Source organism: Dama dama, chromosome 24 (genome assembly GCF_033118175.1).
Source record: "Dama dama isolate Ldn47 chromosome 24, ASM3311817v1, whole genome shotgun sequence".
Classification (NCBI taxonomy): Eukaryota; Metazoa; Chordata; class Mammalia; order Artiodactyla; family Cervidae; genus Dama; species Dama dama.
The window spans coordinates 32251902-32278200 of NC_083704.1; the positions used below are offsets into that span (position 1 = coordinate 32251902).

General features: G+C 40.1%; 1 protein-coding gene across 1 annotated transcript in view; it reads left to right on the top strand.

Annotated features, from left to right (window-relative positions):
- Nucleotides 1–26299, top strand: part of CNTN3 (contactin 3) — a 297915-nt gene that overhangs the window by 103817 nt on the left and 167799 nt on the right. Inside the window, exon 4 of the mRNA XM_061129162.1 lies at nucleotides 10181–10276. Coding sequence (XP_060985145.1) covers nucleotides 10181–10276 — 96 coding nt within the window. The remainder of the gene's footprint in view (nucleotides 1–10180; nucleotides 10277–26299) is intronic.

Here is a 26299-nt window from a genome sequence, read left to right on the forward strand (position 1 = left end):
GGAATGACAAGTGGCAAATTACATGGGAGTCTTAGTAACAATACAGTACAGAAGTTGTAGGGTTTTGTAGTGGCCACTGTAAGAATAGGAAAATGAAATGTTGACTCTAAGATGGCATTTAGATTTCCAAAATGTATCCAGAGGCAAGCAGAAAATGCATGTTTTGAATCAAAATTTTGATCAGCACAGCATTGATATAGATACAGTGGTAGAAGCATCAAGAGTTCTGAGAGAATGTGAAGAAAAATGATAGTTATCGCTTTTGAACATTTCTATGTTACACACTGTTTTAAGTAAATGGTATAGCATATCTTATTTCTTCCTCACGACAATAGCAGAGATAATTTCTATTATTATCCTCAATTTACAAATGATGAAACTATGGATCAACAAGTGAAGGAATCTACCGTAGGTCAGGCAGTTTCAGGAAAGGGATTTGTGGCTGGGTTTGTCTGACTCTTGAGGATACAGACTTGAGTTCAACCCAAGTTAAAAAGTGGAAGGAAACAAAGAGGTGGTCAGTGGGAAAGGGAACTTGTTTAAGAAAAGTGGAGCTTGAGAGTTATTGGAAAATGTATTTTGCTTTTGTATGCATGATCTTTGCATGTTTGAAATCATAGATGATGAAAGAGACTGAACTACAGATAGTTGTAAAAGCAGAGAGGGAGAGGACATATGTATACCTGTGGCTAATTCATGTTGTGTTGCCAACACAATATTATAGAGCACTTGTCCTTCAACTGAAAAAAAGAAAATGCAAAACAAAAACCAAAACAGCAATATGACTGCACCAGCAATTTCCATACACTTTGATGGACAGGATGCCGCAAGAATAAGCCCTCCTGTGATTTCTGCTCTGGCACCTGCTTTCAGGATCTAGAAGAATGAGAGCTGTTGCCTTGGGTACCTCATCAAGCTTTCTGATTGTGAACATTAAAATAATTATGAACATCTTAGATTGTTATTGGATAATTTAAAATATATAAGTGCTAGAATACTGGGCGGTGGCAGGGTCGGGGGGGGGGGGGGAAGAGACTCAAAAGGAATAAGGGAGTCTTGAATTCTAGAATTCTTTTTATTTTTCCGAGTTTGCAGGCCTGTGATGCTGGAGTTCCCTCTCAAAAAGCCCTGTGAGGTTCAGAGGGCAGGTGTTGTTCACAGTTTACAAATGAAAAACTGGGAGGCACAGACTAATCCCAAAGATAGGAAATGCCAAAGAATGTTCAGACTACCACAAAATTGCACTCATCTAACACACTTGCAAAGTAATGCTCAAAATCATCCAAGCCAAGGCTTCAATAGTACAGAAACTGAGAATTCCCAGTTGATCAAGCTGGATTTAGTAAAGGCAGAGGAACCAGAGATCAAATTGCCAATATCCATTGGATCATAGAAAAAGCAAGAGAATTCCAGAAAAAAAATTTGCCTGTGCTTCAATGACTATGCTAAAGCCTTTGTCTGTGTGGATCACAAAAAACTTTCAAAAATTCTTAAAGAAGTGGGAATACCAGACCACTGTACCCACCTCCTGCAAAACCAATATGCATGTCAAGAAGCAACAGTTAGAACTGGAGATGGAACAACAGACTGGTTCCAGATTGGGAAAAAAGTACGTAAAGGCTATATGTTGTCTGTCACCCTGCTTATTTAATTTATATGAAGCACAAGCTGGAATCAAGATTGCCAGGAGAATTATCAGTAACTTCAGATATGCAGATGACACCACCCTTATGACAGAAAGCAGAGAAGAACTAAAGAGCCTCTGATGAAAGTAAAAGAGGAGAGTGAAAAAGCTTGCTTAAAACTCAACATTCAAAAAATGAAGATTGTGGCATCTGATCCCATCACTTAATGGCAAATAGGTGGGGAAACAGTGACAGATTTTATTTTCTTGGGCTCCAAAATCACTGCAGATGGTGACTGCAGCTATGAAATTAAAAGACGGTAGCTCCTTGGAAGAAAAGCTATGACCAACCTAGAGAGCATACTAAAAAGCAGAGACATTACTTTGACAACAAAGGTCTGTCTAGTCAAAGCTGTGATTTTTCCAGTAGTCATGTATGAATGTCAGATTTGGACCATAAAGAAAGCTGAGCCCTGAAGAATGGATGCTTTCAAACTGTGGTGTTGGAGAAGACTCTTGAGAGTCCCTTGGACTGCAAGGAGATCAAACCAATCAATCCTAAAGGAAATCAACCCTGAATATTCATTGGAAGGACTGATGCTGATGCTGAAGACCAATACTTTGGCCACCTGATGCGAAGAGCCAACGCTTTGGAAAAGATGCTGATACTGGGAAAGATTGAAGGTAGGAGAAGAGGACAACAGAGGATGAGATGGTTGGGTGCGTAATTGACTCAATGGACATGGGTTTGAGCAAGCTCTGGGAGATGCTGAAGGACAGGGAAGCCTGGTGTGGTGCAGTCCATTGGAGTCACAAAGTGTTGGACATAACTGAGCAACTGAACAATGACAACAACAACAACAGACCAATCAAGTAATAACTCCTCCAGGCTCGCAGACCTGGGTTATCCTAGAGCAGAGACAGGATGCCTGGTGTGCTCAGTCTTGTGTTCTTTTCCTAAATTTCATGGTAGTAAGTTTAAAAATGCAACCCAGGCATACAGGATTTAACTCTGGTGGGGGGACCCAGCATGGAGATTCTAAGGAAAAGTACATGATGGATGCAAAGATAATTTAACTCATTTCAAACAACTATTGATGACCCATACAGTGCTGGCAAATATGCAGTAGCCTAGAGCTATCAAGGTGAAAGTGACAATGCTCTAATCTTAGTGGAGCCCCTAGAATAGGAGAACAAAATAGAAAAAAAGAAAAGTATAGAAAATACTGACATAAAAGGATGGAAGTAATTTCAAGAGTTTCAAGAAGAGGGTGTGAATGAAGCTGATTTTGAAGATGAATGAAAGTACAATGTCAATGAAGGAGTAGGAGCACCATTGCATGATTGAACAAGCATGTTTATGCTTGTGGACATCCAAGTAGTTTGTGTTTCAGTGTATGTGGCTGAGAGTTGGGAGTGCTGGAGCAATGGGGTGATGGGAGACAGAGGAAGCTGAACTGTGGATTACCTGTGTGGAAAGGTCTTCTAACGTGTTTATAGGTGCTTAGAGTTCAGCAGTTGTGCCAATATTCCAAGTGTGTTTAGAAAACAAAAAAAGTTCCTGAAGATGTTAAGGTGTTATGAAGTGCTTCTCTGTTTCCTAAGCAGATTTAAAATATTTAAGTCTGCTAAGAAACTTACAATATGAACCTACTTTAAAACCTCTAAAAATTCAGGGCTTTAAGTATGAAATCTGTTTGCAGCAGACATTTTGGTACCCCCAAAATGTATTACATCCGCTCTGCCCACCTCTGATTAATGTGCAGTGTGGGTAAGACAGATAGTTCCATGAAAGTTCACAGGGTGAACTCTGATGCCTGTAGGGGAAGTATTGCTCCTAGGGAAAACCTTTCACTATTAAGGTTGAAAACCTGCATTCAAATACTCCAGACTCCCATCTTTCTTTTTGATTAAAGGTTTTTTTGGTTTTTGATGTGGACCACTTTTAAAGTATTTATTGAATTATGCCCCAACCAGTAACACTGAAGAAGCTGAACTTGAACAGTTCTCTGAAGACCTACAAGACATTTTAGAACTAACACCCAAAATAGATATCCTTTTCATTATAGGGGACTGGAATGCAAAAGTAGGAAGTCAAGAAACACCTGGAGTAACAGGCAAATTTGGCCTTGGAGTACAAAATGGTGCAGGGCAAAGGCTAATAGAGTTTTGCAAAGAGAACTACTGGTCATAGCAAACACCCTCTTCCAACAACACAAGAGAAGAGTCTACACATGGACATCACCAGATGGCCAACACCGAAATCAGATTGATTATATTCTTTGCAGCCAGAGATGGAGAAGCTCTGTACAGTCAGCAAAAACAAGACCAAAAGGTGACTGTGGTTCAGATCATGAACTCCTTACTGCCAAATTCAGACTTAAATTGAAGAAAGTAGGGAAAACCACTAGACCATTCAGGTATGACCTAAATCAAATCCCTTATGATTATACAGTGGAAGTGAGAAATAGATTTAAGGGACTAGATCAGATAGACACAGTGCCTGATGAACTATGGATGGAGGTTTGTGACATTGTACAGGAGGCCAGGATCAAGACCATCCCCAAGAAAAAGAAAAGCAAAAAGGCAAAATGGCTGTCAGAGGAAGCCTTACAAATAGCTGTGAAAAGAAGAGAAGTGAAAAGCAAAGGAGAAAAGGAAAGATATCCCCTTCTGAATGCAGAGTTCCAAAGAATAGAAAGGAGAGATAAGAAAGCCTTCCTCAGAGATCAGTGCAAAGAAATCAAGGAAAACAACAGAATGGGAAAGACTAGAGATCTCTTCAAGAAAATTAGAGATACCAAGGGAACATTTCATGCAAAGATGGGCTCAATAAAGGTCAGAAATATATGGACCTAACAGAAGCAGAAGATATTAAGAGGAGGTGGTAAGAATATACAGAAGAACTGTACAAAAAAGATCTTCATGACCCAGATAATCACTATGGTGTGATCACTCAGTTAGAGCCAGACATCCTGGAATGGGAAGTCAAGCAGACCTTAGGAAGCATCACTACAAACAAAGCTAGTGGAGATGATGGAATTCCAGTTGAGCTATTTCAAATCCCGAAAGATGATGCTGTGAAAGTGCTGCACTCAATATGCCAGCAAATTTGGAAAACTCAGCAGTGGCCACAGGACTGGAAAAGGTCAGTTTTCATTATAATCCCAAAGAAAGGCGATGCCAAAGAACGCTCAAACTACCACACAATTGTACTCATCTCACACACTAGCAAAGTAATGCTCAAAATTCTCCAAGCCAGGCTTCAGCAATACGTGAACCGAGAACTTCCAGATGTTCAAGCTGGATTTAGAAAAAGCAGAAGAAGCAGAGATCAAATTGCCAACATCTGCTAGATCATTGAAAAAGCAAGAGAGTTCCAGAATAACATCTACTTCTGCTTTATTGACTATGCCAAAGCCTTTGACTGTGTGGATCGCAATAAACTGTGGAAAATTTTGAAAGAGATGGGAATACTAGACCACCTGACCTGCCTCTTGAGAAACCTGTATGCGGCTCAGGAAGCAACAGTTAGAACTGGACATGGACCAACAGGTTGGTTCCAAATAGGAAAAAGAGTACGTCAAGGCTGTATATTGTCACCCTGCTTATTTAACTTATATGCAGAGTACATCATGAGAAATGCTGGGGTCTGAATCAAGATGCCAGGAGAAATATCAATAACCTCAGATATGCAGATGACACCACCCTTATAGCAGAAAGTGAAGAACTAAAGAGCATCTTGATGAAAGTGAAAGAGGAAGGTGAAAAAGTTGGTTTAAAGCTCAACGTTCAGAAAACTGAGATCATAGCGTCTGGTCCCATCACTTCATGGCAAATAGGTGGGGAAACAGTGGCTGACTGTATTTTGGGGGCTCCAAAATCACTGCAGATGGTGATTGCAGCCTGAAATTAAAAGATGTTTACTCTTTGGACGGAAAGTTATGTCCATCCTAGACAGAATATTAAAAACCAGAGACATTACTTTGTCTACAAAGGTCCATCTAGTCAAGGCTATGGTTTTTCCAGTAGTCATGTATGGATGTGAGAGTTGGACTATAAAGAAAGCTGAGCGCCAAAGATTTGATGCTTTTTAACTGTGGTGTTGGAGAAGACCCTTGAGAGTCCCTTGGACTGCAAGGAGATCCAACTAGTCCATCCTAGAGGAGATCAGCCTTGGGTGTTCATTGGAAGGACTGATGTTGAAGCTGAGACTTCAGTACTTTGGCCACCTGATGGAAAGAGCTGACTCATTTGAAAAGACCCTGATGCTGGGAAATATTGAGGGCAGGAGGAGAACGGGACAACAGAGGATGAGATGGTTGGATGGTATCACTGACTCAATGGACATGGGTTTGGGTGAACTCCGGGAGCTGGTGAGGCCTGGCGTGTTGCAATTCATAGGTTGCGAAGAGTCAGACATGACTGAGCGGCTGAACTGAACAATATTGCCTCTCTTTCATGTTTTTTTTATATTTTATATATATTTATATTTTATATATTTTTATTTATTTATTTATTTTTGGGGGGCTGTGAGGCGTATGGAATCCCCAACCGAGAATTAAACCCATATCCCATGCATTGGAAGGGGAAGTCCTAATCATTGGACAACCAAGGATGAACCCCCCTTCCCCACCCATCTTTCAAACTGACATTCTAGGAGAATGTCTAAGTGACATTCTGTACACTTAACAGAGGTTCGTGTAGAATTAAGCCCTCATTGACTGTAGTAAATCATGTACCATGTAATGATTTTTTCCTCCATCCCTTTTTTATTCACCTCAGACTCTTTGTGTTACCTCCTGAGAAAATTATCCATATACACTCAGTCGCTCAAGTCTTTCTGGGCTCTGCTTTTGGGGAAGAAAAATTAAGATACTATTGACTTTGTTGAGCAAGCCATTGTTTTTACAGAAGGAAACACTTATTTTCCCAGGACATACATATTGCCTGCCATGATAGAATTTTCCCTTAGTAACTTCATTGTTGATTAAACATTTTGAGAATTTGACTAACATGTTAAGTAGGAAAGGGAACAAAAGAGGAGGAGACGCTTTAAATCTGGAAGTCGGAATATAGAGCAGGAGATAATGGTTAAGTTTATGTCTTGCTGATACTGCTGATGATTGAGAGTCAGTGGGTTCTGTGTTATATGCGAATTTGGGCTGCCTTCTGGAGGCTTCAGCTTCTGTCAGGAAAAAGGAAAAGTCGTGATCATCCCGAGAACCCTAGTTTTCCTTTTCTTTTTGTAGTAGGGCTTCCTTTACTGAGATTTTTCAGCTAATTGAAATTATACCTGTGATCATGGGAGCTGGATCATTGCATGAGATTCTTCTTTATTTATAACATCTGGTATCAGAGAGAGTCAGACAGAAACCTTCACTGAGCTGCAGTCTTGATCTTTATTGTCTTTTTGGGTGTGTTCATTGTGTTTTTTTTCCCCTAGCTTTTTTACACACACGCATGACTTCTCTTACTGGAAGCTTTCTGATTCCTTCAAAAGCAATCTTGTCGTTGACACTGTTCAGGTAATGATTTCATTTGGTAACTATAAAGCATTTCAATATTAAACATTAAAGAAATTTAAGGAATTATGTGTAGAAAGCTATTACATTGCTAATATCTGTATTACATTTGCAATTGAACTATCACTACTAGACAGTAGTTTGCATTTTAATTGAAAAAACAACACTTCACCTCATAGAATACAGTAGGGTTGTGTTATACAAGTAGTAAAGCTCACATGCAGTTTTCAGTGATGCTGATTTTATTAGTTTCTCGTGTTCTAATTGCAAGTGATCACAAGGTGTTTTGAGACTGAGCTCTAAATTTTTAAACTTTAGGACCATTTAGTCAGCTGGCCACAGTTTCAGATTTATTGCTACTTGTATGTTCCATCTTAATCCTCTTAGGGGGATTTTTTTTTTTAACCTTGACATCTCTTATTGTCATCTTTTTTGTACTTATGACATAGCCAACTGCACATATGTATATCCAGTTCAACATACGACCTTTTCCAGCATGTCCCATAACACGATCTATACAGAATTCTTTGGTCAAAAATGTATAGGCCATTCTGTAACATCCATCCCACCGTAGTAGACCTTACCGTAAGTGCAGATTTTATTTTATTTTCTGTCCCTACCATATTGAACGTGATGTTTCTCATTTCGCTTAGCTGAACACACCTTGATGCTCAGGAAACAAGTGCTTCTTGTTGGGAAACAGTAGGCATTCTTTGGCTGATTTTAAGTCCTACAGAGGTAGATTTGTGTACTCTAGCCCTGCAGTTATACTATATGACATTTCGCATATCCTGATTGATAGCCTGCCTGGATGAATCCACGTAGAGAAACCAGCATCAGTGATATGTAGCCAGTAGACTCAGAATCCAAGCTGAGCACGTGAGTGTCAGAGGAAATCAGTCTCCTCTCACCCTTCGCTGTGTGCACGGCTGCCGTCTTGTGGCCTCATCTTCCTCTGGTGTGGTGAGATCAACTTGAAAGTGAAGTGTGCGAGCAGCCCTTCGAAAACCTGACCCTTTATAGAAAGTTACCATGTGTCAGGGTGGACTGTTTCATACACCAAGAATGGTCCATGTGCATATTCACAGAGCAAGCAATCAGAATAAGGAGTGCATCTTTCCTGGCTCTACGTTCCTGCCTTTAATGTCAGCTTGGGAGTTACTGTCTCCAGGGTGTGATTAGAACTTGTAAAGTCTTAGAGCTGCACAGCGTGTGGCCAGAAGGGCAGTCAAGGTGAGCCACTTGCCGCCTGTAGGTGGTGTGGAAGAAGGCGAAAGAAAGTAGAAGATGTGGAGAGGTGGGTTTTATCTTTGTTGTGATATCTTAGTTCCTTGACCAGGGATCAAACATGCACCCCCTGCTCTGGAAGCATGGAGTCAACCACTGGACTGGCAAGGAAGTCTCTATCTTTGATTTTTATTTCAGATTTCCCCAATTGTATGTATACTTATTTTGTGTGTGTCTGTGTATTTAGTTTTATACAGTTGTATCACATGTAGTTTGTATATCCATTCATGGTCGAGAACCCACACAATGCCCTTTTATAACCACTCCCGTAGTCCTGCCCCCAACTTCCCTAAACACTGGCAACCAGTAATCCATCCTCTTTCTGAAATTCACATTCAGCTTTGATCCTAGTTCTGGTTCTTTTTAGATGCTCCTTATCATGTTGGTTTCCTGAAATCTGGCTTTGGAGGCTTCAGAATAATGTTTGCAAGAATTAGGAGACAGGAAGAAAAATCTTAAAAGTTTCTACCGAATCATTTCTGGCATGACTTCCTATTTATTTTGACTCCTAGACAGGCCTTGTTCTAATGCAGTTCTTGTCAAGATTGAACCATATGAAACTTTGACTTGGGTTTGGGGTTGTATATGTAATTATATGTAAGAGTAATTACATTACTCTTCTATCTAGTCTTTGGAAAACATTTCAGTATTGCAGTTTCAACTCAGTTACATTTCAAGAGCCTTACTGTTTTAAATAATACTGCTTTTGGTTATAGATTTAAGATGATGTAATGCCGTGTTATATAATTTTTGTAGGGTAAATTCTGAATAAATCCATGGACACTCTGTTTTCTCCTTTTATAGTCACGCATATGATGAGTTTTGCTGATTGTTTTATTCCATGTTTATAATCTAACAATTTAATGCTGTTTTTAGTAACAATGAAATGAAATAACGTAGGGCTTCTTATTTCCCTTTGATGTGTTGATCTACAGTGCTTAGAATATTCATATGTGTCTACAGTTTGTAGTTTTATCAATTTGAAGGTGGTTGTTTTGGTTTTTGCATTTTTCAAGGCAAAGCTGAAATTTTTGAAGTTGTACCTTAAAATTCATGCTCTGCCTTACTTTTCATAGTCACCACATAGGCAATTTATATCAACCCTTAAAAGCTATGAAGTAAGTATACTCTTTCACAAATTGACAGTACAATTGTTCTGGTACAGAGAGTGACACCTGATGGTGTATTAACTGTGGAATGCACAGTATTTTTTTTTTTTTAATCAGAGTTTAAAGAAACAGATTTTTCTTTTCTTTCCTCATAGTGTTAAGCTTTGTTCAAAATGAAGCCCATAAATATTCTCCATGCTATAAGCTGGAGAATATGAATTAGAATTTGCTATTCTGGATGATTATTAGAAGAAATCAAATGGTTTTCAAAAATAATCACTGGTGATCAAAATAGTTTTTGCCTTAATCACTTTATTAAATACTTAAAAATAATTATGTGGGCAATGATGAAAACAGTTTGTATTGTTTCACTATAAATAAAAAGAAATATGTGAATTTAATTTACAGGGTTAGTGAGTATAGTTTTATTTTTATTACTGAATTTCTAAAAACATTAATAAAGAAATCAAAATCCAAATTTTCCTTCTCAAAGCAAATGCTGAAAGTTCTCCTAAGGTTCCTGAGAAGGGATTTTTTTTTTAAATTTTCCTAAAAAAGGAAGGAATGTCTCTTGTGCGAACATTTTAAATTTATGGTCCTTTCTGAAATCCTGTTTTGTTTTGTTTTCAAATCAGATCTTGAAAATTTTAAAACCAAAATGAGAAGTACAGTGTCAGTGCGTGAAGGCCAGGGAGTCGTCCTGCTCTGCGGCCCCCCACCACACTCTGGAGGTAACAAGTGCTATGTTTTTGCTTCTTATATTTATTAAATAAGTTTCAGGGAACGACCCACAGCATATGTGCTCTTATTGCTTCCATAAATTACCTTGAGAAACTTGATAATCCAAGCATTGTATTCTGCCAGCTGAATTGGAATATAAGAAACTCAGTAAAACATTGTCTATCTAGAGAAGTTTACAAACATGATTTACTCGTTCCAACAAGAAAGGTCTAAAGGCAGGCAAGATCAAGTTCATTTCAGTTACCTAATGGTGCTGAACAATGCTTCATCCTTACACTATGATCATTTGTTAATCAGTTTTAGACCATGACATAAATCGGTGTCTCTGGGGTTTTTTTCTCTCTTTCCCTCTCTCTTTCTTTCTGTCTCTCCCCCCTGCCTCATACACACACACTTATACATGATTATTGATATATGCTGTTGGACCTCTTGATACATATGTAATATGTATTGAAAATGAAATATGTTTATATATTCACATCATTTTTATTGAGGTGTTGAAATTGCAAATTTTATGCTACATTGGTATAAATTGAAATATTGCTGAAAATTCAGGAGCTTAATGAAATAGCTACAAGAGTGAAAATGATCTTCTGCACATATGAAAATAATTTAATAAGCCCTGCTCCCTGTTAAGAGCCTGGAGTGCTGGTTGGATTTTCCTCTTGTGCTCCTGACCAGAGGGGAAACTGAAAAGTCTTCTTCCCATGAGAGTAAAACTTATTCAAATGAAAATATGCTAAACTTCATTTGTTTCATGACATCTGAGCCAGTCCTTGTGGCCCTTTGGTGACTTGGCAGTTTAAATCAGAAAACCTTCAGCCCAGTAGAATAGACATTCCTCGTCTTCAGTATCTGATCATTTGAAATGTCTGAGTCAGCTGCACACTGCAAATTTGGGGCTTATCTGCCTTGCCTGCCCATGTGTTGGTGAGTATGAGTTTAAATTGGGCTCCCCAGTCTAATTCAGCAGTGTATATTTTGCTGACATCATGAAGTTCCATCAGATCTTTGACTTTGAAGGGAAGCATAGATTTTCTTGATTAGCAAGAAAAGCAACTGATCCCAAACTGACTTGAAGAAAACAGGGAGTTTTACTGGCTCATATAACTGGGTTGATCACATGCTCTCTATAGAGCCATGTGATTAACGTGGAGATGTGCCACCCAGAGCACCTCTCTGCCTCACTGTGGGCGGTGGGGTCAGCCAGTGGGCTCCTGCTCTCAGCTCCTCCCCAGTCTCCTTGGCTGCAGGAGCCACTTGCCTATGGCCTCACCCTTCAGGTGCTGCCTGCATCTGGTGTCTGAACAAGAGGAGGGTGTCTTGTGGTCAGCCATTTCTGCCTGTTAACACTGGGCAGTCCTGGTGAGCAGTGCTCAATCCAGAGCTACCTGCCAGGATGACCGTGACTTTTTTGGATGACCCCAATTTGACTTCTTGCTGATCTCAGATCCTGCTCCTGCCTCCTTGTATTCACAGGTTTTGATCATTAATCAAAATCTTTTATCCCAGACTCTAGTCTGCTCCGGAGAAGGCAATGGCACCCCGCTCCAGTACTCTTGCCTAGAAAATTCCATGGAGGGAGGAGCCTGGTGGGCTGCAGTCCACGGGGTCACTACTAGTTGGACATTATTGAGCGACTTCCCTTTCACTTTTCACTTTCACTCATTGGAGAATAAAATGGCAGCCCACTCCAGTGTTCTTGCCTGGAGAATCCCAGGGATGGGGGAGCCTGGTGGGCTGCCGCCTATGGGGTCGCACGGAGTCGGACATGATGAAGCGACTTGGCAGCAGCAGCAGCAGTCTTTGCTCCCTGAGAACTCAAACTACTGCAAGCACTGGCTTAGCCAGTTTCATAAGCAGTTTATCTTTCTTGGTATTTTTTGTCTCTGCTTCCCTCCGTGTTGATTCTTTTGTTCTGTAGACTCCCTGTGTAGCACAGGTGGCCCCTGGCAACTCCGGGCTCTCATGGAGAGCCTCTTGGACCAGACAGCCTGTTGCTCAGTGGCTCCTGATTTTAATTGGATCAGCCTTGCTTATGAGATTTTTCCCTCCAGCAAAGGGCTGAAATCAGCTCTATCTAATGACAAGCACTGGGATAAGAAAGACATAGTTTTCAAAGGAAAAGAGTTTCATTATGAGAAAAAAAAAAAAGAAAAGGGAGAGGGATGTGTTAGATACACACTAACCACTAAAACAGTGTTAGAATTACAGCTAGTAAGCAAGTATCAAAATAACTAAAATTTACTGTTTAAATCAACATAAAATAGTAGCTGGGCAGTCTTGTTTATGATGTATTTGGGAAATGTTGACCCGATTTATAAGCCTCCCTAGATGATCTTCTTTAAGTGCTTTTATGATGCACTTGCTGATGACAGAGGAGGGACTCTTTTAGTTGCACACAGAGTGTCTTAATAGGCTGTTGGATAAAACATTACACAAGATGAAACATTTCTATTGTCATGAAATTGGAGAACTGCCCACCAATCACAGCTGTCCTCATGTAGTGACATACTGATTTCTCTCTGCCTTTGGTGACTTCATATAGTTCTCCTTTCATTTTTAAAGCTCACAGTCTGGGATGACCGTGGAAGTCTGTAGAATTGTTGGGAAAGAAGGAAAGAAATATGCCTGGACATGGTGCATTAGCTCTTAAGAACTCGGTACATGCACAGGAGAACAAACAACAAAAGCATACTTTCCTTCATGCTAGGTTGTGCAGGAAAATGAAAGGAACCAGAGCAACAGATTTAGACACCGAAAACAGAATTGTCATTGATCTAGGTCTACCTAATGTTGTGCCTGCCAAGACACAATTTATATCCACTGCCCTGACCCCTTGGTTTGGGGGCATCTTGAAGACAGAGCCTATGTTCAAGTTTGTTCTACACCCAAGTGCCCAGCACAAGGCTGTTTTATAACAAGCAGTCAGTAAATAATAATTAACAAATGAACATATTCATGAAATGAATAGAGGAATCTTTTTAGATTTGGCCAATGATAAATACTCTTTGAGAATGCACTGCAAATCCTGTTTCTAGAGGTAGATGCATTTAACAGCTGATATGCCCTGGGCACCGAGCAGACAGGTGCAGACATGGACAGATCACAGCGAACTCTGACCACAGCAACTCTATCCACCCTGCTTCATTTTCTTGTGGACTGGGAGACTTCTGATTCAGGGGAGGATATAAGGCAGCATAGAGCAGCTGAAGCCGTGACCTCAGGGTTTTTCAGCACGTGTGATGTGGGGCACTGGCCACCCCGCTGTGATCCATTTTGTCTTCTTCCCATAAAGCCCCATCGTCCCTCCAGGACATGAGTTTCCCTTTTCTGTCTTCACCACTGTGTTATTTTTATTGACTTTGCCATGTTTCTTCCATTCTACTTGCTCTCTTCTCATTGGTGAGAAATGTTTAATGTCACTGTTACTTTCTGATTACTGAAGATACCCTCATATTTTATTCATCTGTCATATGCTCTAATAGAGTCATAGCCTGACAAAGTAGACACAGGGGCAAAATAATAATAATAGTAATGATGGTAATAATAACAACAAATAATAGTACCCTCTATTTACTGAGTGCTACTTAGTTGCTAAGCAGTATACTGGCTCTTGGAAATAAATCATCTTCTAGGAGATTCTTTTGATTAGAAGTATGGAGAGGAACTGGATAAGTGACAAGGGTGATAGATATGCAAGGGGAGAGCCTCAACAGGAGTCCCAAAGTGTGGAAACTGCATATGTTCCTCCTACTCCCTTAATTAATTCATGTATTCAGACAATTTATAGGAAAGTAGCAGCAACCTGGGGCTGCTTTGCTGAAGAGCAGTCCCCATTTATTTGATGCCATAAGAAAGAAAAATTGTTTCACAATGGGTGACAATTAGAAATGTTTCTTGGGAGTCCGCATAATTCCTAAGCAATGCGGGCTACTCTCATTTGACAGGAGTCTTATCTCTCACTCATTCTGTGACCTTTCTGCCATTTCCTATTCATCATCATCTCTGCAGAATAATCCACCACTTCTTTAAGGCAAACGGGATTTGTATACTCTTGAAAATTAGCTGGAAGATCAGGAATTGGCAAGCCAAAAATAAGGTACCAGCCAGGGATTATCTGTGGCTTAATTATTATTCTAGTTACCAGTAGTGTGAAAAGCTGGGAATTAGTATAATTACCAGTCAGTTACTGATTTCACTACAAGATCATTAGAAATTCAAATGCACACAGAAAATTATCCTAGTATAAATAAAGATACAACACTGGTTTATGAGTCCTTCATGATAAGTACTAATTAGACAGGAATTCATAGGTTAATCAAGTTATTGCATACACACATGTTAACAAAGACTTGATTTTTGTCCAAGGATGGCTGATGAGATTTATTCTGAGTAAATAATAGGCCTGAGTGTTTCCCAGTGTTTCATAAGCAAATGACTGTGGTGTCTGATTCAGTTTCCCATGTCTGTGCTCTGTGAACATTCTTCTTGCAATAACAGCCCTGGACACTGCCATCCACTTACAACAGCACAGCGTCTGAGATGTGAAAAGGAGAGTGTGGGATTCCAAACAAGTAGTGGAGGTTGAAGCAACTTCATCCTAAAAATTGCTTTGTAAATCCTGGTGTGACAGAGGTGAGAACTGTCAGCAACAGAACCAGATGGCATGGGATTTACACCCTCTGTATCAACATCTTTTTATTCCCCCCCCCCACCCCTTTACCGAGGACCAAAACCCGAAAGCTAACTTAGATAGTTTAGATGGGGGAACGTAGAGAAAAGTTTCTGATTAGGAATGTTCGGGAAAGATTTGTCCAGCTACTAGACTTTTGTTCAAGGGAATGAGGTATTACCAAGCATTTTCAATGTGATTTTGACCCCAAACAATAATTTCCCTAAATACCTTAATGTGTAATCTTAGCACTGTCTTGTCTTGGACACTCATTTTTCCTTGAACTATACTCTATTGTTCAGGTTCCTAATTTATGGAAACTTAGTAGCTGGATCCCAGGCTGGATCTCAGTGGTAAAGAATCCCCTGCCAATGCAGGAAATGTGGGTTTTATCCCTGGGTCTGGGAGATCCCCTGGAGAAGAAAATGGCAATCCACTCTTGTATTCTTGCCCGGGAAAGAGGCGAGAAAAGAGTTGGTCACAAAGAGTCAAAAATGACTCAGTGACTAAACAGCAACAATAGCTTTTTACAAAACTTTGAGGTAAAGAATACATAGATTGTTCATGGGCAAAATGTGCTTTCTGCCTTCCATGATATTTGCATCACTGGTCACTGTGTGAAAGGTTTTTCTGAGAACCCAGCGATTTCCCCTTACCTAAAACAGTGTATCTGAAAGTTGCACCATGGCACTTGATAGTGTCACAAATTGTGAAATCAAAATACAACAGATGATCGGTGGGTTACTGAGGAGTAAGGCTCTAGCTCCACCACAAAATATCACTCCTCATTTAATGCCCCTAAGCCTGGAAGGCAGAGGTATGTTAACATGTCATGACAAAGAGTTAAGAGAACCCATCTCTGGACTGAATGAATAATATTTTTCAATTATAAAACTGTTTTTTGACTATATGCCAATGTTGATGTGACTGTCGACATTTTTAGGAGTCCAAATATTAACAAATTCCTAGTGACATTTAGACAAGTATGTTCTGAATCTGTTGACACAAAAGCCTCAGTTACTACTTACGTGGATAACAATGAAATATTTTGATCTCTCAAGGAAATACCTATTGTAGTAAATACTCTTATTCTTGCACATTCATTTTGCAGTTGGAAATGGAGATGAAAAACCCCCAGTTTCTCTAAATTGCTTAAATGTGGAAACTGAATTAAAAATATTCCTTGAATCTGTCATGCCTCCTTACTTCCATCCATCCATTCACCCTTCATCTGTCCACCTACCCATCCAACTATTTTATTCATGTTTTGATTTATTCATGCATTCATCAAGTATCTGTTGATGTAGGAAAGGTATTTATATCTTATAATGCTACTTTTACAGTAATAAAAATGGCCATTTACTTGAATAATTTTAACATTAAATAGAATAAAGTAGAAAGCATTACTGATAAACTTGATAGGAGTGTATCAAATCAATATTTTTTGAACCCCACCCAAACCGCTCCCCAAATGAAATGCAGTGCACTCATACTGTAGGAAATAGGACTCCACCTGTCCTCAAGGGCTTATGGCTCCACTGGAAGGGAGAAGGTGGGGTTGCTGGTGACTGGTTGACGCTGTAGTGACAGTAAGGTAAGTGCTGTTATTCAGCTAGACGCTGAGCTTATTGCTGATGGCATCAAGGAAGGGGGTATCACTCTCATTCTGCACCAACCAGCTGCGCCTCGGAGCAGTCAGGTGATCTGTCCAAAGACACACAACAGTAAATTTGACTTCAGACCTAGGTCTGTTGCTTCTTGATGGAAAATTTTCTCATGTTTGCAGAAATTGGAGGCTTCAGTTTTCTGACTTCCTATCTTCTGCATTCTGGGACAGTATTCTCCAAACCCTTTTCCTAGATGCACTGATATAATTAAAATATTTTTTAAGCATCACCACGCAGTGCACATACACGCATATACACTGAGACAGACTTGCAGGCGTAGGGAGGACAAACCAGGCATCTAAGAACTAACCTCTGAGTCTCTGTTTCTTATGTGTAAACAGGGAATAATCCCAGAACTTACAGGGTGGTTGTGAGCATTTATGAAAATAATATATATGAATTTATGTCTGATTTATTTATATAGATCAAAATATGCTATAATCCTAATATGTTCACTGTGGAGAAAATATGAAATTAAAATAGCTAAGTGCATTTATGAAGAGGGTTTATTTCTATTTTCTTCTTGTATCCCAAGGTACGTTTATTTGTACATTTGTCTGGAATATTGGTACCCCATTTTAGAAAGCATGGTTCTGGAGAGAGTTTAGGTTTCCTGCTTCCAACCATCAGGGTCGGATTATCTGTGGTTGGAGACTTTAGACTTGCTGGTGTGTTGCTTAACAGCACAGTGATACTTAGAGGACTAGAGATGGCTTTGAGGTGCCCGGCCTGTACAAGCATCAGTGACTGTCTCTCCTCCCGGGGATTCGCTCCTTCGCCTCCACAGCCTAGACCTGCACCTAGGATGTTCCAGGTAGTCTCAGCTGGTTAGCCCAGAGAAGGGCCAACCAGCTACTCTCCCCTAGAAGTTAGAAAATTGACCTGACAGGCTACAGTGTTTGAATTTGGAGATTTGAGGCAGAACTTCCCTATCATGCTGAGAAAGCTGATGCACAGAGAACAGAGAAGCAGCCCTTCAGAGACTGAAAACAGAGACGGGGGACAGAGTAAAGGCTAAAGACTGCCTGGCTGCCGGCCCTCCAGCCTTCTTCCCTCAGCAGCTGCTTTCTTGCCCTTTGTCGCTATGAAGCAGCCCCAGTATAGGGATATAGATTCTGTTCCCTTTATTATTTTAAGCTGAGTCTACTGGGCTTCTGTTTTTTACATCCAAGGGCTCGAGCTAATACAAAGGGCATTATGGCTAGGGCTACACCAGTGTGGAGGTGAAGAAGATGCAAGGAGAAGAGGAAATTTAATGTGAAAAGTAAAGAAAGAGAAGCTACATGTCTGCACAATAGCCCCTGCGCTGTTCTAGCATCCTTTTGTGATTGAAGGCAGCGCAGAACGTACCGTAAGTGGTCCTGGAAGGAGACGGGTCACAGAAGACAATTTGAAGAAACCGCATTTAGGGTTATTTACCTGTTCATTCTATGAGTAAGTTTCCTGAAAATTTTAGGACTATCTAGGACTGCTCTGCATATATTTCATCACAGCAGCATGAATCCCGCCCCACCCCCCCATTTCATTCTCAGATCCCATAAATGGTCTGCTATAGTCAGTCAGAAAATCATTTTCTCCCACTGGAAAGACCACATAGTTTTCTTTGGTGTAATTCCATCCACTCACAAAGAGAAGTCAGAAAGAGCATTATGCTCGTGAAAACAACAAAAAAATCACATGTGTAAGCTGGAAGTTTGAATCCTCTGTTATAGCGATCGTGCTTCTATAAAAACTTAAAGATAGCAGAGCTCTGACGTTTTCTGCTTTAAGTAAAAATTGCAGTTACTTTAGTACAAATTGGGGATAGTAAAGGCTTTGATTCTTGACAGCTTAAGCAGAAATTAAGGATAATTATTACTTGGTGGGTTTTGTCATAAAAAACAAAAACACAGTAACATTAGGTGAAACCTAAGAATTAATTTGTGTGCTAGCAAGAGAGTTAAATGCTCATTGACTTTCCATAAAAATGCATTTGTGTGCACTAATGTTTTCATGAAGATTACATGAGCTACTGTAACAAAGAAATCTGAAAATATATTAGGTCAAACCAAATCGTGTTTCTTGCTCAAAGTCCACATCAAGTGTTTTTGATCGTAGGCCTCTGGCTCCATCTGTTTATGCCTCTCCATTTCAGCATCTAAAATCCATGGTCACTACCTCTGTCTTTGTAGAGGTGGCAGAGAAAAAAGGAGGGGAAAGTCCAATGGATGGTTTTTATGGACCTCTGACTGCAGGAGTTGGCACGTCACTTACGTGTACTTTCTGTTGACTGGTTCCCCGTCACACAGTCACAGCGAGAACAAAGGAGGACCACTGTGTGTCCCCGGGGAAGTGGGAGCGGGTCTCTCTGCCACACTTAGACACATACTTTTGAAAATAAGCACAACCATGTGAAGACCAAAGACACATAAGGTGCAGAGTGTCTCAAAAGTCTGTGTTTCATGAACTCTAGTGGCAACATAAGAAGCTCATTTTGGAGAACTTGTTGAAAATGTATATTCCACGATCCCACTCTCAGAGATTCTCATTCCTTAATGTGGAGTCTTTCCTGGGAATCTCTACTCTTTGGGCTTCCCAGATGGCTCAGCAGTGAGAAATCTGCCTGCCAGTGCAGGAGATGCAAGTTGGATCTCTGGGTTGGGAAGATCTCCTGGAGGAGGAAATGGCACCCTACTCCAGTATTCTTGCCTGGGAAATCCCATGGACAGAGGAACCTGGTGGACTGCATTGAAGCATTTCAGGAGTTGCATTTCATTAAGCAGGAGATGTTGGACTTTGAAAGGAAAGTGGAATTTTTGCCTTGTACAGGACATTGATGTTCATCTATTTATAAGCTGGACGATTCCTATCTCAGCTCAATTTGTTCTTCATTAACATTGATCCTCTTAGAGAGTATGGCTGCCAGCGTGCCGAGGTGCATAGCAGAATATTCCCTGGAGCTCATCCACTTTGCCACGTGTGGAGCAATTGATAGGTGCCTGGCAGTCAACTGTGCTTTTGATAATCACAGGAACTGAGCATTGGTTAAGTTTGCAGAGCTTTCAATCCTTGAGCATCTTATCCTTGAGCAGTTTGTATTTGTTTATTGTTGTTATTGTCTGTGTTTGTGTGTGAGTGTTCATCTCAAGGGGATGTGCCCATCTGGAGTAGAACCCAGACTGATCTTGTCAGGGAGGAGTTTTAAAATCCTTCACGTCCCTTTTCCCTTTGAGGTCTGGCTCTTACTTAAAACCTCTTTTTCCCTATTAACTTTAGGACGTTTGACTTTGAAGTGATACCAGGATTTAAAACTAGAGAATTTTAAAATGACTAGTGTGAAGTTTTCTGTTAGATTACAAGAATCAGTTGATAACTGCATCCAAAAAAAAAAAAAAAAATCACAATGATCATCTTTGTGTATTATCAGAGGTCTGCAGGGACCAGCCAAGTGGTTCAGATGAATGGGCAGGGCCAGATTTTGAGACTTGGACAATTTTTTCCCCAGTAGCATATTTAAATCACTTAACAGCATCATTCACTTTATATGCAGTTTTTAAAACAGAAAATGCAGTTCTTTTCTGAGTTTATGGAGAGTTTATCACACATACTTTCCATTTGCTGGTTACAGTTCTTACTGTGGCTTTTTACCTAATGTCCTCTTAAGTTAAAGTCATTAGATACAGACACACTTGGCATATTAAACACATAGAAATATTTTTTTCTTTATTTATTTGGAATTTTCTCTGTATCAGTCAAGCTTTTACTAAATTCTGTTGCAGTAACAAATGACTCCAGAGTCTCAATTGCTTATAATAATTTAGATTGATTTCCAGTTTTGTAGACTCTATGCTGTGGGTTGGTTGCTGCTATATTCCATGAAAGTGAAAGTCGCTCAGTCATGTCCCCCACTCTTTGCAACCCCATGGACTATACAGTCTGTGGAATTCTCCAGGCCAGAATACTGGAGTGGGTAGCCTTTTCCTTCTCCAGGGGATCTTCCCAACCCAGGGATCGAACCCAGGTCTCCCACATTGCAGACGGATTCTTTACCAGCTGAGCCACCAGGGAAGCCCAAGATTACTGGAGTGGGTAGCCGCTTATCCCTTCTGTAGCAGATCTTCCCAACCCAAGAATCAAATCAGGGTCTCCTGCATTGCAGGTGAATTCTTCCCAGCTGAGGGAAAAATTCTTTCCCAGCTATCAGGGAAGCCCATGGCACTTACTTAATTTGGGAAAAAGCAGCCCCTGTCTGAGATTTGTCTTTTTTTTTTTTTTTTTTTAATTTTTTAGCTGTAGCAAGTCTTCATTGCATCATGCAGGATATTTCTTGGCGGTACGCCAATTGTCTAGTTGTGAGGCAGGCTTCAGTAGCAGTGGCATGTGGGCCCTCTAGTTGTAGGTGTAGCACTCGAGCTTAGTTGCTCTGAGGCATATGGGACCTTAATTCCCCAACCAGGGATCGAATCCACGTCCCCCACATTGCAAGGAGAATTCTTAACCACTGAACCAACAAGGGAAGTCCCTGGGATATGTTATTCTCTTGGGAGAAGAAAAAAAAATTGTTTAAGACCCATTCAGCCTGTTCACAGGTGGTATATACATCATTTTTGCTCCCATTCTGTTTTGCAAAGCATGTACTATGGCCAGTACTGATCAAATGAGCCAGAAACCATTCTGTCACAGAAGGAGCAACAGATAACTTTAATAATAATGTAATTGACCATATATTTTTATTTTTTTCTTTAGCTGTTGGCCTTGTAATCTCTCTTTCAATTTCCCCAGATGTGATGACATCTAGATCCAACAACTAGTTTAAGATATTCCACTTTTCCAACAAGAAAATATTTAAGCACAACAATATATCATGATGAAAAATGGCACACGAAAGGTTCAAACCACCCAAAGTGTTCAAATGTTGCTCATCTCCAGTTGATTATTTCCATGGGGAAAGCAAGAATATCTAGAAACTATATGTTGGCAAAATTTTCCAAAATGTTAGCAATGTGGATCAGACAGTACTTGGTTTGAGGGTGCCTTTAGCCTGTGGGTTGTAGTTAGAACTCTCTTCCTCAAGGACATTCAATTAATGCTAATTTTTTAAAAAGTCTCATTCATTCAATAGTCCAAGGGGATGTATGTCTAAGATAAAGTTGAAAGTATTGTTTATAGCCTTTAAAAATTCATTTTTTACGAGATTCAGGAGTACATAAAACAATTCCAAACACGGCTAATTAAAACAGCTAATTATGGGCTCCTGGAGGCCTGCAGTGTTGGAAATAGCACTTCAATCCTTCTTTAAACAGTTTTCCAAATTCACTGTACATCCATTTTCTGAAGCACTTAAGCATTCTTCCCTTCTAGTCTAGTTTACACTATTACATTTATTAGCAAATGTTTTATGCCCCCAAAGTGGAGATAAACCAGTCAACTGTACACAGCAAAGTCATGAGGGTCTAATGTGTGAGGTTTTATTAGATTTAAGTACAAATTTTATAATTTTTGAGATTCCATTTGGTTTTATCTGAAAAGAAATGAACTTGGAAAGTCAGTGGTAGATGTCAGCTAAAGTTCAGTTGCCATAAAGAAGCATTGTATTCCCAAGAGTAAACATGATAATTAAGCAGTGTTTGTGTGCTAAGTCGCATCAATCTTGTGTGACTCTTTGTGAGCCCGTAGACTGTAGCCTTCCAGGCTCCTCTGTCCATGGGATTCTCCAGGCAAGAATACTGGAGTGAGTTGTCATGCCCCCCTCCAGGGGATCTTCCCAACCCGGGGATTGAACCCAGGTCTCCTGTGTCTCCTGCATTGGCAGGCGGGTTCATTACACTGGTGCCCCCTAACTAGCTCTTCTGTTGTAGCTATGAGTGTATAACTTCTTATTCCTAGTGTAAACTTTATGTACATGTAGAAAGCTAAGAATTTTTCAGGCATTCCCTAACAGCCCGGTGGTCAGAACTCCTCACTTGCACTGCTGAAAACCCCAGTTCAATTCCTCGTCCTGCGAACTAAAATTCCACCAGCTGAGCAGAGTAGCCAAAAAAAAAAAAAAAAGACATTTTTTTCTTGTGTTTCCAATATAATCTTAATGTTTTCAGTGAAATGACTGTGCTTGAAAGTATTACGTATTTTGTAGCCCACTTTTATCACTTCTTTTAATTTTCCCTTTAATTTTCATACAACATCACACATACTGTCTGCACTCCCTAGTCTTGATCACCCATCACAGATAAGGACGCCCCCTGTCACGACCATGTGATGCATGGGTTGATACATTATATACACTAGGGAGAGGTACTCCCTGTTTAACCTGACATAGACTCCTTATTTTCTCTTATGGTCTTATATTTTCACTCATAGACCATTTGTTTGACACTGAGCAACATTTTTCACCATGTGTTCTTATGGAATAGTAATAGGCATCAGATAAAAGAGTGAGGCAGTTTACAAAAAAAGAAAAAGTTTGCGAAAATGCTAGGAAAAGCAAAAGAAAGCATCTTTCTTTTATTTCTCAGAGCTTTTAATAGCACAGTGTTAATTTTATGTAACCTAGAGGAGGAGTCTAGTGTGCATGTTTTCCCAAACTGACTTGACAAGAGAACCCTTTATGTAGCATCTTGCAAGACCAGATATTCTGAGAAGTACACTTCAGGAAACACTTACATGGCTTAAAGACCATACATACCAGAAAATTTTTCAAAATATCCTCTGCCAAATGCTCTAAGGGTTTGTGAAAGTTTGGGATAGCTTAGTGTACAAACCTCACATTTCCCCCAAAAGGGATCTTCCCAACCCAGGGATCCAACTCAGGTCTCCTGCATTATAGAACAATTCTGTCTTTACCAATTTTAAATGTTGTAGTTACACATGAATATTCTTTAAAGATAGAATTCCATACTGACATATTACAAAAGAAAGAGAGGGAGAGAGGAAAGGAGGAGAGGAGGGCAGCGGTAGAGGACACGTATATCTTATCAGTGAGCAGGTGCAGTCAGTTCCCTGAATTTGTTCTGATTAATCTTGGCTGTAGAATTCTTAATATATTAGGGGGTGGAGTCTTCATTATATCATTATGAAAACTGGGGGAGAAAAATAAGTGTTGCTTTGACTAGTTAATGTACTTCTAGCATTTTATAAATTCGATTAATTATGTGTGGATCACATTACATCTGTTACAGTAATAACAACAGGCTGGTGTTTTCTGGTGAGAAAACGAGTCCATCAATCATCTCTAATCATTGATCTTCAGATAAGGGGGCCCATGCTGGCTGGCTTACAGTAACCATACTATGTTTTGAAGACTACTGCCAAAACATATTGTATTCCACAAATCTCTTGAGAAGGCCTATTCTGTTTCTAGTTGTGATTTGAAATGACATTTGAAGTGGTGATGTATGTAGACTTAAAGCAATCTTTTTCAATCATTATGCCTTTAAGCACCACTAGCGTCCCTCAGGATTCTTTGACCTTTTTTCTCTGTATTATGCTTTTTTGACAGCTCAGAGAGAGAAGTGGTATACCTGACATCTGGTGTAAACATGATGTTAATTCTTAGCACATACTTAATATTGCCAACTGCTTTCCAGTACTCATGTGAAATATTTTGTTTTTTCCCATGGCTATAACACATAATCTGTATGAGTTTTGTTAAACTAATGCTGGTATGCAGTAAAAGTTACTTTTTGGTTTTCCGTAGCTGTGGTTCTGAATCTTGGATTCCTTAGTGTAGATTAGTTGAGTGGCAGAGGTTCAAGAGTCCTTAGCCATAAAATGAGAGAATTTTGTCCTTTACGGTACTAAAGTGGCTAATGCATGCGTGCGTGCTAAGTCACTTCAGTTGTGTCTGACTCTGTGTGATCCTGTGGACTGTAACCCTCTGGACTTCTCTGTCCATGCGATTCTCCAGGCAAGAATACTGGAGTGGGTTGCCATGCCTTCTCCAAGGGATCTTCCCGACCCAGGGATCAAACCAGCATCTCTTGGATCTCCTGCATTCTTTAGTAGTAAAGGGTTCTTTACTACTAGCACCATCTGGGAAGCCCCAGAATGGAGAGTAAGGAAGGTTAAAGGAATATTAGAACAAGATGCATATGCAAAAGAGGGTAAAATTAAGGCATTGCTGATCTTTCTATTATGGAAGTAGAACAGAGGCACAGTTACATATCTCCAATGGGCATTGGGACGTATCAAAGTTCCCATGATTTCTTTCTGATTCTCAGTGAAGTGTTTTGGGGCTATATATTCCAAGCTACAAAGAATCATTAAGAATCCTAAGCTTAATTGAAAGAAATGGTGGTTTTCTAAAGCCAAGTCATTATGATCAGCCCGTTGTGATATAATGAAGGAAATCTTGAGCAAGTGAAAGGAGCAGATGAAATGCAAAACTCACTGAAAATCCAAGTATCTCCAAGTTGGGAGAACTTGAAAACAATGCACGAATTAGATACCTAGCCAAAGGAAGGAAGCATTAAAGAGATGGCCTGGGAATTTCCATTGGATGTATTATGTAGAGAAAATTTAGAATTGAAAATGTGAGAGGGTTTTGCCCAAAGAATAGCATCTGTGTATACCTGCTGTTACATTTGTGACCCTCTGAGTCTTATGCACATGATTAGAGAATAATTCCTTGAATCTGTTTTACTAGGAATTGAGACAGCTAGCAGTGGCTTGGGCTTCCCTGGCGGCTCAGACAGTAAAGAGCCTGCCTGCAATGTGGGAGACCTGGGTTCAGTCCCTGGGATGGGAAGTCTCCCTGGAGGAGAGCATGGCAACCCGTTCCAGTATTCTTGCCTGGAGAATCCCCCTGGACGGTGGAGCCTGGTGGGCTGCAGTCCATGGGGTTGCAGAGAGTCGGACCCAACTGAGCGACTAAGCACAGCAGTGGTGACTAGGACTATGATAAGACGTCCTGAAGAGGACGTAACTTAAAACCATTATATATATTTATATAGACACAAATTTATTTAAAAATTTGTATCACATAAAACTGATTCATGAATGAGAACCTTTATACCTGGAGTTGAAAAAAATGTAATGGAGTAGGTAAATGTATAGACAATCATACTCTATCTTAGTACTAGTAGAACACTAGTAAGAGCTTAGGGAAATAACCTTCAAATGGTCTTTTGAACAATGGGGTGTTGCACTGGAAGACTAAAGGGCGGGTGAGTTCTATGAAAATTCTTTTGGAATCGGAGAGTGCAAGATCCTCCTTTGCCGGGTAATGGCCCTGACTAAGGGAAAGGAATTCTTTAACAAAGTCACGAAGACAATTCCATGTGGGAAGTGAGGGACATTCTCCAGAGAATTCCAAGTCTGTTTACAGAGGTTCAGCATGACCTCTGTCAGGATAGGGGAATGCGGTTTGAGTGCACCTTTGGGAGAATGTCTCCTCCAATCTGGCCCAGTTTGGAAATGTGTCAAGAGACATTCAAATTGCAGGTTGGTTTCAGGCCTCAGTTGTGCCCTCTCCAAGGACAGACAAAACTTCCAAGTACAGTTGAAAGAATGGAAACATGCACTGCCTCCTGAGCGTGCCCTATTATTGTCTGTCTTATTTCTGTGATACCCTTTAAAAACCAGCCAGTTACTGTACTAGGGAGATAATCCAGGGATAAGACTTACTCAGTGCAAACCTTTTATTAAAGGCCTACAGTGCTTCATTCTGGAGACTTTTGTTTTCCCTTTTTTAAACT